The sequence below is a fragment of the Canis lupus genome, unplaced genomic scaffold, assembly GCF_011100685.1.
Source record: "Canis lupus familiaris isolate Mischka breed German Shepherd unplaced genomic scaffold, alternate assembly UU_Cfam_GSD_1.0 chrUn_S1873H2070, whole genome shotgun sequence".
Taxonomy (NCBI): domain Eukaryota; kingdom Metazoa; phylum Chordata; class Mammalia; order Carnivora; family Canidae; genus Canis; species Canis lupus.
Window position 1 is genome coordinate 3,785 of NW_023330735.1, and position 12,568 is coordinate 16,352.

Genomic DNA, 12,568 nt, shown 5'->3' on the forward strand with positions numbered 1-12,568 from the left:
GTAGTACTAACAATAAATTATTAATATCAGACTCCTTTCTTTAACAATGTATAACTTAACCTCTTGAAGTTTCTCATAGATGACGTGCATTTTTATTCAAATTAAAGCACCTTTCAGGTCTAATTTTTATTTGCTGGATACAAGTTATGAAGATTCCAAAACTGACCCATAATCATTCAGGTCGTGATCTCGGGGTCATGAAGTGGAGCTCTGCACTGGGCATAGAGCCCACTTTGGATTCTCTCTCCCTCTCCATCTGCCCCACTCCCATTTAGGTGCAGGTGCACTATTTCTCTCCAAAAAAAAAAAAAAAAATAGTACTAATAAGCCATAACCAAACATTACTTTGAACTTTCTAATAGGAAGCTTGAAAAATATTTGTCTTTCTGAATACTTACTTCTCTTTCTTCTTTCTCATCTTCATATCTAAATGCTCTTTCCATTATCTGTTTACATTTATTGATTAACTCCTTATTTCTTTCTCGCAGTTGAAGAGCTCGTTTTTCACCTGCAACTCGAACCATTCTTACAATAACCTGAACCTGGTCTTTGAGATAAATTATAGTCTTTTCTTTACATTCCACTCTGCTGTAGGCATCATCTAGTTGCTCTCGGAGCAACATATTTTCACTTTGTAGTTGAGATAATTTCTCTTCTAAGGATTCATGCTTTCCCATGTATTCATTCACTTTACCTTGTTCGTTTTGAGATTTCTGCTCAATTTCCTTCTTCTGACCCTGTGTTTGTTTTGGGTTTCTTTGTAAATGTTCTAAAGCCAACGTCTTTTCTCTGAGAGCATCTCTTGTATACTGCAGCTCAATTTCTAGGGCATTAAGTTTACTTTCGACTTCAGAAAGTTGCTGAGAAAGCACCTCATTGTTATCTTTTAGGTTAGACATCTCAAAGTTCATTTTGTCCTGTAAATGACACCACTCATCTTTTGCTCTCTGGAAAGCAAGTTCTAGGTCTCTTTTTGATGCCTGACTTTGATCACGATCCTGTATAGCTGTAGCGACTCTAGCTCGGTATGATTGAAGTTTTGCTTCCAGTCTTTCTCTGTTTAGCTTTTCATCCTGCAATTTAGAGTTCAGCATGGTATTCTCAGTTGTCACAACATTCAGCTGCCCACTAGATTGGAATACTGTATTTGTTAATGTTACCTCATTCAGTTTTATGGCGTTTTGAAGACTGTCATTCTTTTCTTTTTCAGTTTCAGTGTCTTCACAATACCTCTTTTCCTGCTTCTGATTCCTTATTGTGTCTATTTCCAGTCTTAGCATGGCAAGTTCATCTTGCAACATGCGGTTTTCATGTAACAGACCTTTTTCTTTTTCATGAGGAGGAGAAACCTAAGTAAAACAAGAGTCTTTTAGCTGGAACTCAATAAAATGACATTATCATGATTTTCTCTGAAATCAAAGAATATCCTATGTTTATACAAGGAATGGGTTGCAGTTAAGTGGATATCCAACTGGAAAAACACAAAGTTGGATCCAAGCTCAAACTTTTATACAAGCATAAATTCCCCAAAGTTCAAAAGTTTAATTGAAAGCAATGAATGCATGAAAGGAAAAAGAAATCATGACAAAATCCTAAGAATCTCAGAATTGGAAAGGTCTTTCTCTGGTTTACAACAAACTCAGAAGGCTTGAAAGAAAAAAACTAATACATCTGACTACACTAAAGTTGAGTTTATAGTCTCATGTCTAACACAGTCCACAGGAAAACCCTTAGCTCTGCATATATTTGGACAGATTCAATTTCCTAACCTCACTTTGTCCTGAGAATATTCCATACGTATTCGACTTTTCTAACATTTCTATACTCAGTTATAAGAATTTTATCTACTGATAACTAATAAATCTAGGCATTGTACTACAAACATGTCTGCACACATTAATTATCTCTTTTAGTTATCACAATTCAAAAATGGAGAGGTTAAAAATACTAAGTGAGCTGCAGGACATTCCCCAGGTCTTTGTACCCACTACCACTATTCTGGCACCAAACTGCAGCTACTTCTCTAGTGTGAATCTTAAATACAAAAGAAGCCTTGTATTTCAGGAGTGGCTGGGTGGCTCAGTCAGTTAAGCCTCTGCCTTCGGCTGAGGTCATGGTCCCCGGATCCTGAGAGCAAGTCCCGTGTCAGGCTCCCTGCTCCACAGAAAGCCTGCTTTTCTCTCTCCCTCTGCCTCCACTCCCCCTGCTTGTGCTCTGTCAAATGAATCCATAAAGTCTTTTAAAAAGAAAAAAAAAAGCCTTATATTTCAAAATACCAATACTAACTAAGGTAAAATTTATGTAGCTCCTAGAAAAATCATGAGATTATTTGTGGCTGCAACTAATTTTATTTCCTCTTCAGATGTTTAAAATGGCAATAAATGCAGAAGAGGGGAAAATACACTGAGCTATTTTACTAGGAACAAAAGACTTATCAATAAATTATCAGTAAGTATATATTACAGCATATGATTATTTCAAAAGCTCCTTGTAGGGATCCCTGGGTGGCGCAGCGGTTTGGCGCCTGCCTTTGGCCCAGGGCGCGATCCTCGAGACCCGGGATCGAAGCCCACATCGGGCTCCTGGTGCATGGAGCCTGCTTCTCCCTCTGCCTATGTCTCTGCCTCTCTCTCTCTGTGACTATCATAAATAAATAAAAAATTTTAAAAAAAAAGCTCCTTGTAATGAAATCAGATACTACTTGGAGCAAATTGTTACTCATCTCAAAAGTAGGAGACTAACATCTGAAGTAAGGTCTTAAAACGGGCTACACTTTTCCTCCTGTTCATCAGTGGAAGTGTGAAACTAACCCCTCTATGAATATAGAGGTGGTGAAGGAATTGCCAAAAACTAAAACATATGTTGTTAGTAGCAAGAGTTTTGTGCTTATGGAAAGCTCATAAATTCCATACTATTTTCCAAAATAATAAAAACTTCTACTTCAGATAAGGGCATTATGAATGTCACTATTTGACACCTGCAGACAAATGCATTTAAATTAATGAATGGACTACAAACTTCACTCCTCCCTATATAGACCCGTATGTGTATGTATGTACGTATGTATATATGTATATACATACACACACACTCACCCACAAATATATATGTATTCTTTTAAAATCCTCTGTACTTACCATAATGTACAGGGTTGGTTTTTTAGAAATATACACATGCATGGAGAAAAATAATAATTCCAAAAAATAAAATATACATACGTACAAATACATACACACGTACTTCAAAATAACTAAAGAAAATACCTCAGAATTCATTTTAGTATGAGACATTTCTGACTCATTTCGTTTGCAAAGGTGATTGTTTAGAATCCCATCTTGGGTGGGGCGGGGGCAAGGTGAGGGAGGAGTAGGGATCCTCAAGCACCTGGCCCCACCAACTTACCTTGATAACTTTCAAATCATCCTGAACACCTACGAATTCGACCTGAGATTGATTGATGATTGATTTTTATTTACTTTTTTACTGGAGCTCGATTTGCCAACATATAGTATAACACCCAGTGCTCATCCCGTCAAGTGCCCCCCCTCCCCCGGCAAGTGCCCGACCTGAGAATTTTTTTTTAAAGATTTATTTATTTATTTATGATAGAGAAAGAGAGAGAGAGAGGCAGAGACACAGGAGGAGGGAGAAGCAGGCTCCATGCTGGAAGCCCCACGTGGGACTCGATCCGGGACTCAGCCCTGGTCAGCCCTGGGTCAAAGGCAGGCGCCAAACCGCTGAGCCACCCAGGGATCCCCCCGAACTGAGATTTAAAGAGAGAACAGTCAGAACGCTACAGAGAGAAGGGTTTTCGCTCCTAACAAGGTAGGGAGGCGGAGAAAAATAAGAATCAAGTGGGGAGGGGCACCGGAGGAGCCGGGCTGAGGCCTGCAGCGGGGAAAGCCTCCCAGGCGGGTAAGCGCAGCCCTGGAGAAGCAGACAAGTGGGAGCTTTAAAATCCGCCCCGGATTCCTCTGGGATGGAAAGGCGCTCAGCTGGGAACTCCGCCAGGACGTGGGGGGTGGGGACCTCCAGTCTCCGGGGTCACTGACAGAGGAAGTGCGCAGGGTCGAGCGCCCCCCACACCGGCCCAGCTCCGTAAAGGGCTGGAGCGCGCTGCGCGGGGCCTCGGGGAGAAGCCGGTGTGTCGGGAGGGGCTCCGGGAGCCAGACTCCAGCAGCGCAGGCCCCGGACCCCAGGGGACACAGCCGGGATCCTGCTCCCCCCGGGACAGGCCGAGGCGGAGAGGGCCCAGGACAGCGAGGAAGCTCCTGCCCCTCCTGCCCCAGGAGCATCCAGGCCCCTGTGGACTGGGAGATGGCGGGAGTCACTGCAGGGGGCGCCCTCCAGGGCCAGGGAGACCTGGCCGCCGCCGGTGTGGTTGTCCCTCCTGGTGTCACCCGGTGCCTGGGAGAGGCGTGGCCACCAGGGGACACGGGCCTCACGGGAGGTCAGGTCGGCTCCCCGTGACCCTGCACCCAGCAGGGGGCGGGGCAGCTCCCCAAGGTGCACACACCTGAGAATCGGCACAGTCCGCCCCTCCCCCAGAAGACCAGCTGGAAGGACAGGGGAAGAGTAAGTTCCCCACCCAGCAGCACTGGAAAGCTCCAGGGGAAGTCGAGGGATCTACAGTATATAGAACTAGAGGGTACCCCTCTTCCCCGCCCCCCCCCATGTTCCAGTACAACTCATTTTTATATCAGACTGTAAGTTTCCAATTTTCTTTCTCTTTTCCCACCTTAACTACAATATTTTGCCACCTCTTCATTTTCAGGTTTCTTCCTTTTTGACTCGTATTTTTACAATTACACGTCTTAGATAGATTTTCCACTTCTAGATTCCCTTCAACATACTCAACTTAATTTTGGGAGCTAGACGAGATATGTTTTGTGTGTGTGTGCTTTTTTGTTTTCTCTACCTCATTTTGTTCTACAATGGCACAATACCTTCTAAAACAGGACGAGCATGCACCCAGAACCAAGTGGTATACCGTGCTGGTTCATTCTGTGAGACTCTATTCTCTCTTCGTTCCCATTCTGCCCCCCTTTTTATCTCATTTATGTTTTGGGGAACAATGTTGGGTCTCTCTACAAGTATTTCTGGTTTATAGAAATTTGGGACTCAGTATCTTCTAACATACAGAACTTAATACACCCAGGACCAAGAGGATCACCCCCTAGGACCCCTCAGGTAGACTACATTCTCCCTCCACTACAACTTCATCACCACCACCATGTCCCAGTCCCCCCCAACATTTTATTTTTCTACTTCTTTTTTTCTTTTTCCCCTCTTTACCCTTGCTTTTTTTTCTCTTTTTTTCTTCCTTGGCATTCTTGGCCTTTTATTTTCTACTACTTTGTTTTAAAATTTGTTTTTCACTTTAGTGGTCATTTTGTGTTATTTTGTTCTTCTCTTCGTTTTCAATTTCATGTCATGGACCTTGTCAGAATCATCGAAGGATAAGAAACCTTGGGTGGCTCAGTGGTTTAGTGCCTGCCTTCAGCTCAAGGCATGATCCTGGAGTCCCAGGATCAAGTGCCACATCAGGCTCCCTGCATGGAGCCTGCTTCTCCCTCTGCCTGTGTCTCTGCCCCTCTCTCGGTGTCTCTCATGAATACATAAATGAAATGTTTAAAAACAATCATCTAAGGTGAAATTGACTTAGATTGTGGTTGATATTCTTGACTCAGCCCGTTCATACAGCCACTCTGCAGTGAGCAAAATGACTAGAAGGAAGATCTCACCACAAAAGAATCAGAAACAGTACTCTCTTCCACAGACTTATAGAATTTGAATTACAATTCGATGTCAGACAGCCAATTCAAAAGCACAATTATAAAGCTAGTGGTGGCTCTGTAAAAAAGCAGAGAGTATTAAAGAAACTTCATGACTGCAGAATTTTGATCTTAGTCCAAAATTAAAAATTAATTAAATGAGATGCAATCCAAACTGAAGGTCCTAACAATGAGGGTTAATGAGTTAGAGGAAAGAGTGAGTGCCACAGAAGACAAGTTGATCGCAAAGAGGAAAGCTTAAGAGAAAACAGAAAAACAATTAAAAGACCATGGGGAAAGGTTAAGGGAAATAATCGAGAGCCTCAGAAGGAAAAAATATACGCATAATTGGGGTTCCACAGGAGGGCCAGAGGGCCAGAAAGGATATTTGAACAAATCATACCTGTGAACTTCCCTAATTTAGGGGAGGGAAAAAGACATTCAGGTCCAGGAGATAGAGAGGTCCCCCACCAAGGGGAAGGGAAAAAAAGCAGAACTCGACATTTAATGGTGAAACAAGCAAATTCCAAAGAAAAAGAAAGTCCTTAAAACAGCAAGAAACAAGAGATTTCTAACTTATATGGGGAGAAATATTAGATTAACAGCAGACCTCTCCACAGAGATCTGGCAGGCCAGAAACAGCTGGCAGGAAATATTCAGGGTTCTACATGACAAGAACATGCAGCCAAGAATACTCTATCCAGCGAGCCTTTGGTTCAGAATAGGATAAAGAGCTTCTAAGATAGGCAGAAGCTGAAAGAATATGTGACCACCAAACCAGCTCTGCAAGTAATATTAATGGGGACCCTGTAAAAGAAAGAGGAAGCCCAAAGAAATAATCCACAAAAGCAGGGACTGAATAGACATTACAATGACAGTAAATTAACATCTTTCAATAGGTACTCTGAATGTGAATGGGCTAAATGATCCCATCAAAAAACGCAGGGTTTCAGACTGGATAAAAAAATCAAGACCCATCTATTTGCTGTCTACAAGAGACTCATTTTAGATATAAGGACACCTACAGCATGAAAATAAAAGGTTGGAGAACCATTTACCATTCACATGGTCTTCAAAAGAAAGCAGGGGTAGCCATCCTTATATCAGATAAATTAAAGTTTATCCCAAAGACTGCAGTTAAGAGATGAAGAGGGACACTATATCATACTTGAAGGGTCTATCCAACAAGAAGATCTAACAATCATGAATATTTATGCTTCTAATGTGGGAGCTTCCAAGTCTATCAATGAATTAATAACCAAAGTAGGGGCATACTTAGATAATAATACACTAGTAGTAGGAGACTTAAACACGGCACATTCTGCAAATGACAGATCTTCTAAGCACAACATCTCCAAAGAAACAAGAGCTTTAAATGATACACTACACCACATGGATTTCACAGATATTTACAGAACTTTACATCCAAAAGCAACTGAATACATAGTCTTCTCATGGAACTTTCTCAGAATAGGCCACCCGATACCAAAACATTGGGACTGTCCCCTGCATATTTTCAGACCACAATGCTTTGAAACTAGAACTCAATCACAAGAAGAAATCTGGAAGAAACGCAAACACAGGGAGGAGAAAGACCATCCTGCTGAAAGATGAATGGGTCAACCAGAAAATTAGAGAAGAAATAAAAAGATTCATGGAAACTAATGAAAATGAAGATACAACCATTCAAAATCCTTGGGATACAGCCAAAGCAATCCTAAGCGGGAAATGCATTGCAATACAAGCATCCCTCAAAGATTGGAAAAAAACCTCAAAGACACAAGCTAACCTTGCACCTAAAGGAATTGGAGAAAGAACAGTAAATAAAACCTACACCAAGCAGAACAGAGAGAGTGAAGATTTGAGCAGAACTCAATGAAATAGAGACCAGAAGAACTGTGGAACAGATCAACAAAACCAGGAGTTGGTTCTTTGAAAGGAAGAATAAGATACGTAAACCATTAGCCAGCCTTTTAAAAAACAAAGGAGAAAAGACTCTAATTAATAAAATCACGAATGAAAAAGGAGAGATCACCACCAATACCAAGGAAAACCTAACCAAAGAGATAAAGGATTTATACCCTAACAACTACAGAACACTTCTGAAAGAAATCCAGGAAGACACAAAGAGATGGAAAAATATTCCATGCTCATGGATTGGAAGAATTAATATTGTCAAAATGTCTATGCTAACCCAGGGCGATTTACATTCAATGCTTTCCTATCCACATACCATGGACTTTCTTCACTTTCTTCAGAAAGCTGGAATAAATAATCTTAAGATTTGTGTGGAATCAGAAAAAACCCCGAACAGCTAGGGGAATATTGAAAAAGAAAACCAGAGCTGGGGACATCACAATGCCGGATTTCAAGTTGTCTTACAAAGCTTTGATCATCAAGACAGTGTGGTACTGGCACAAAACCAGACAAATAGATCAATAGAACAGAAGAGAGAATCCAGAAATGGGCCCTCGAATCCATGGTCAAATTATATTTGACAAAGCAGCAAAGACTATCCACTGGAAAAAGGACGCTCTCTTCAATAAATGGTGCTGGGGGGGATCCCTGGGTGGCGCAGTGGTTTGGCGCCTGCCTTTGGCCCAGGGCATGATCCTGGAGACCCGGGATCGAATCCCACATCAGGCTCCCGGTGCGTGGAGCCTGCTTCTCCCTCTGCCTATGTCTTTGCCTCCCTCTCTCTCTCTCTGTGACTATCATAAATAAATAAAAAATAATAATAATAAAATAAATAAATAAAATAAATGGTGCTGGGAAAACTGGACAGCCACGTGCAGAAGAATGAGACTAGCCCACTCTCTTGCACCACACGCAAAGATAAACTCAAAATGGAGGAAAGATCTAAACGTGAGACAGGAATCCATCAGAATCCTAGAGGAGGGATCCCTGGGTGGCGCAGTGGTTTGGCGCCTGCCTTTTGCCCAGGGCGCGATCCTGGAGACCCAGGATCGAATCCCACGTCGGGCTCCCGGTGCATGGAGCCTGCTTCTCCCTCTGCCTGTGTCTCTGCCTCATTCTCTCTCTCTCTCTGAGTATCACAAATAAATAAAAATTAAAAAAGAAAAAAAAAAGAATCCTAGAGGAGAACACAGGCAACAGCCTTTGTAAACTCGGCCACTGCAGCTTCTTGCAAGATAGATCTATGAAGGCAAAGGGAAACAATAGCAAAAATAAACCATTGGGACCTCATCAAGATAAAAATCTTCTGCACAGCAAAAGAAACAGTCAACAAAACTAAAAGATAACCTACAGAATGGGAGAAGTTATTTGCAAATGACCTATCAGGTAAAGGGCTAGTATCCAAGATCTATAAAGAACTTAGTACACTCAACAGCAAAGAAACAATCCAATCATGAAATGGGCAAAAGACATGAGCAGAAATTTCACCAAAAAAGACATACAAATGGCCAACGAGCACATGAGAAAACACTCCACATCACTTGCCATCAGGGAAATACAAATCAAAACCACAATGAGATACCATGTCACACCAGTGAGAATGGGGAAAATTAACAAGACAGGAAACAACAAATGTTGCAGAGGAGGTGGAGAAAGGGGAACCCTCTTGTACTGTTGGTGGGAATGTGAACTGGTGCAGCCACTATGGAAAACTGTGTGGAGGTTCCTCAAAGAGTTAAAATAGAGCTACCCTATGACCCAGCAATAGCACCACTCGGGATTTACCCCAAAGATAGAGATGCAGTGAAAAACCGCGACACCTGCACCCCAATGTTTATAGCAGCATTTTCCAGAATAGCCAGACGGTGGATGCAGCCTGAGTATCCATCAAATGATGAATGGATATAGAAGGATGTGGTCTATATATAAAATGGAATATTACTCAGTCCCTAGAAATGACAAATAACCAGCATTTGCTTCAATGTGCACGGAACTTCAATGTGCATGGAACAAACTAGGGGTGGTGGAAGGGGAGGAGGGCAGGGGGTGGGGGTGAATGGGTGACGGGCACTGAGGGGGGCACTTGACGGGATGAGCACTGGGTGTTAGTCTGTATGTTGGTAAATTGAACACCAATAAAAAATAAATTTATTATAAAAAACAAGAAGTAAAGAAGAGCAATATAGTAAAGAAGTTGAAATCAAACAACTTCAACTTAATCTTAGAAGACGAAACTTGGAATTGAAGGGTGTAAAAAATAATTTGAATCAGGTAAATTTTTGGCAGTAATTGTATATTTCCATCAATATTATTTATAGTATCCCTTTGATATAATACATATTGTTAGGCTTCAAATAGATTAAACATTTCATTTTAACCTAATAGCAACCATGATCTTTGTAGCCACAATTACTACCTTATTGGAATTCTTGGCCTCTCACATATGCCCTATGTATATATTTTGAATGAAGGGATGGAAGGTAAAATGAGATAAATGTTATATTGATTTATTGATTTATGGAATTGTATTTATTTTTACACAGAGCATGGGCTGGGGGGAAAGGAGTAGAGGGAGAGGGAGGGAAATGAATCTCCAGCAGACTCTGGTTCTGAGTCTCATGATCTGAGTCTCCAGCCTCACCTGGTTCGGAGTCTCGTGATCGTGAGATCATAACCTGAGCCATAAAAAGAGTTGGACACTTAACCCACTGAGCCCCCAGGTGTCCCAGTTTTGAATTTTTTAATGTTGAAATATGAGCTAGATTTCCTTGAGATGCTGATGAAGCTAGTTAAATGTTTTACACAGAAATTTTATTTCACAATACTATGTCTACTTGTATTTTTACTCTATGGTACATTTTGCTGTCATTTAATTTAAAATTTGAATTATTCATTGAGGATGAAAAGCCTTGTTATAAAAAAGGCCACTCTTGAACATTTTTTTTTAAGTTCTCTTAAGCCTTTTGACTTTTTTTTTTTAATGATAAGATCCAAAATCCTAATGAAAATGTGTCTCTAGGTTATAGAAGAGCAAAATGATGTTCAGAGGCAGCTTTCGCGAGAACAGAATGCCCAGAGTATTACATGATGGAATACTATTTTTTTTTGTATATTTGTTATTGGAGTTCGGTTTGCCAACATACAGCATAACACCCAGTGCTCACCTGTCAAATGCCCCCTCAGTGACCGTCACCCAGTCTCCCCACCCCCCGCCCACCTCCCCTTCCACTATCCCTTGTTCATTTCTCAGAGTTAGGAGTCTCTAATGTGTTGTCACCCTCTCTACTTTTTCCCACTGATTTTCTCTCCTTTCCCCTATAATCCTTTTCAGTATTTTTATAGTCCCCATAGAGTGAAACCATATGATGTTTGTCTGTCTATGATTGACTTACTTCACTCAGCTCTTCTTTACTTCTTAATTGCTCCTTAATATTTATATATAAAATTTCAGCACTTCTTCTTTTTTCTTTTTCTTGTTTTAAGGTCAATCTGCAAATGCATGTGTTCATTTTAAAATTTGTTTTGTTAGCAATAAAACTTTTATTTTATGATCTGGTTCCACATATGTTGGTTCATTATCCAAAGGAAATTTTTCTGTTCTCAATTTTTTTCCCTTTCTAGGGCTCATGTTTTTCAATTTATCACTTCAATATCTTCAAAAAGATATATAGTTTAAAAGAAGCAATGAGAAAGCATTTTGCAACTTAGTAAGTTTTAGTCAGTAATAACTCTGGGAGATGTTGTAAGCAAAGGAATTCTGAAATTATTTAAGAAAGGGTTCAAAATTGTCATTTTTCTCCACAAAGTCATAATTACACTTCAATTAAGACAAATCATTTCATTACTAATTAAAAAGAGAAGTTGCTGTTTATCAACAACTTTATAAATTCACTAGAAATACATTTTTATTTCACAAAACATCACAGGTACCTCTAAAAATGATCTTCAGTGTAAGACAGCATCAGCAGATGTCGTTTACACACCATACACCTGCAGATGACTCTGATCCAGCACTAGACTAGGGAGCCTAAAATCTATTGCCCATGCTTTTTATGTTTCTTATTCTGTAATATTCTCAACCTTGTTGATCATTATGTATTTTATAAATCATTTGAAAACTCCTTTGAAAACATCACAGGATCCATATTAATTAAGTAAAGAATAGAGTAAGATGTGCTTTCAGCATAGACTTTTGAATTAATTTTCTTTATATATGTGAGAAATGTTAAAAAAAACTTAACCATTAATCATTTTTCCATTTTACTTTTTAACCCCTGCATATGTTAAGAATAAACCAATTTTTCTGTCTTGAGAAAAATTGGCCATTTCACACTCTGTTGGGGGGCATATAATATAAAATTCCCTGAGAACAATTTAAAAATATGGATCAGAGACCTCTACTAAATATTTTTATACATTAACACAATACTATATTAAAGAATTTATTCCAATTAACCAAGACTGTAGAAACAGAATTAAATAAAAGACATTCCTTATAGCATTAATTAAACTATAGGAAAATGGAAAACAACCAAAATTCAATTTGTTAAATAATGAGGTTTACATATGATGGACTTCTACATGGTCATTAAAATTATGCTTTAGAATATACATTAAATTATTAGAAGTATTCACTGTTAAAACCTTGCAGTATTATTTCAAAGAATCTCACACTTTACAACTTTTTTTAAAAAAAAAATTGGAGTTCAATTTGCCAACATACAGCATATCACCCAGTGCTCACCCCGTCAAGTGCCCCCCCTTAGTGCCCATCAGCCAGTCACCCCAGCCTCCACTCACCTCCCTTTCCACTACACCTTGTTCGTTTCCCAGAGTTACGTGTCTCTCATGTTCTGTCACCCTCACTGATATTTCCC

The 12,568-nt window shown here is 40.1% G+C and overlaps 1 protein-coding gene across 4 annotated transcripts in view; it reads right to left on the reverse strand.

The window, feature by feature from the left end:
* Positions 1-326: 326 nt before the first annotated feature.
* LOC119878739 (ankyrin repeat domain-containing protein 26-like) overlaps positions 327-12,568 on the reverse strand; it is a 56,728-nt gene continuing 44,486 nt past the window's right edge. For 3 of the 4 annotated variants that reach the window (XM_038589310.1, XM_038589313.1, XM_038589311.1), the window contains 2 exons: positions 11,084-11,180; positions 327-1,349 (listed from right to left, as the gene is read on the reverse strand). In XM_038589310.1, coding sequence (XP_038445238.1) covers positions 342-1,349; positions 11,084-11,180 — 1,105 coding nt within the window. In that variant the 3' untranslated portion in view covers positions 327-341. The remainder of the gene's footprint in view (positions 1,350-11,083; positions 11,181-12,568) is intronic. The other variant, XM_038589312.1, reaches the window with a different exon arrangement.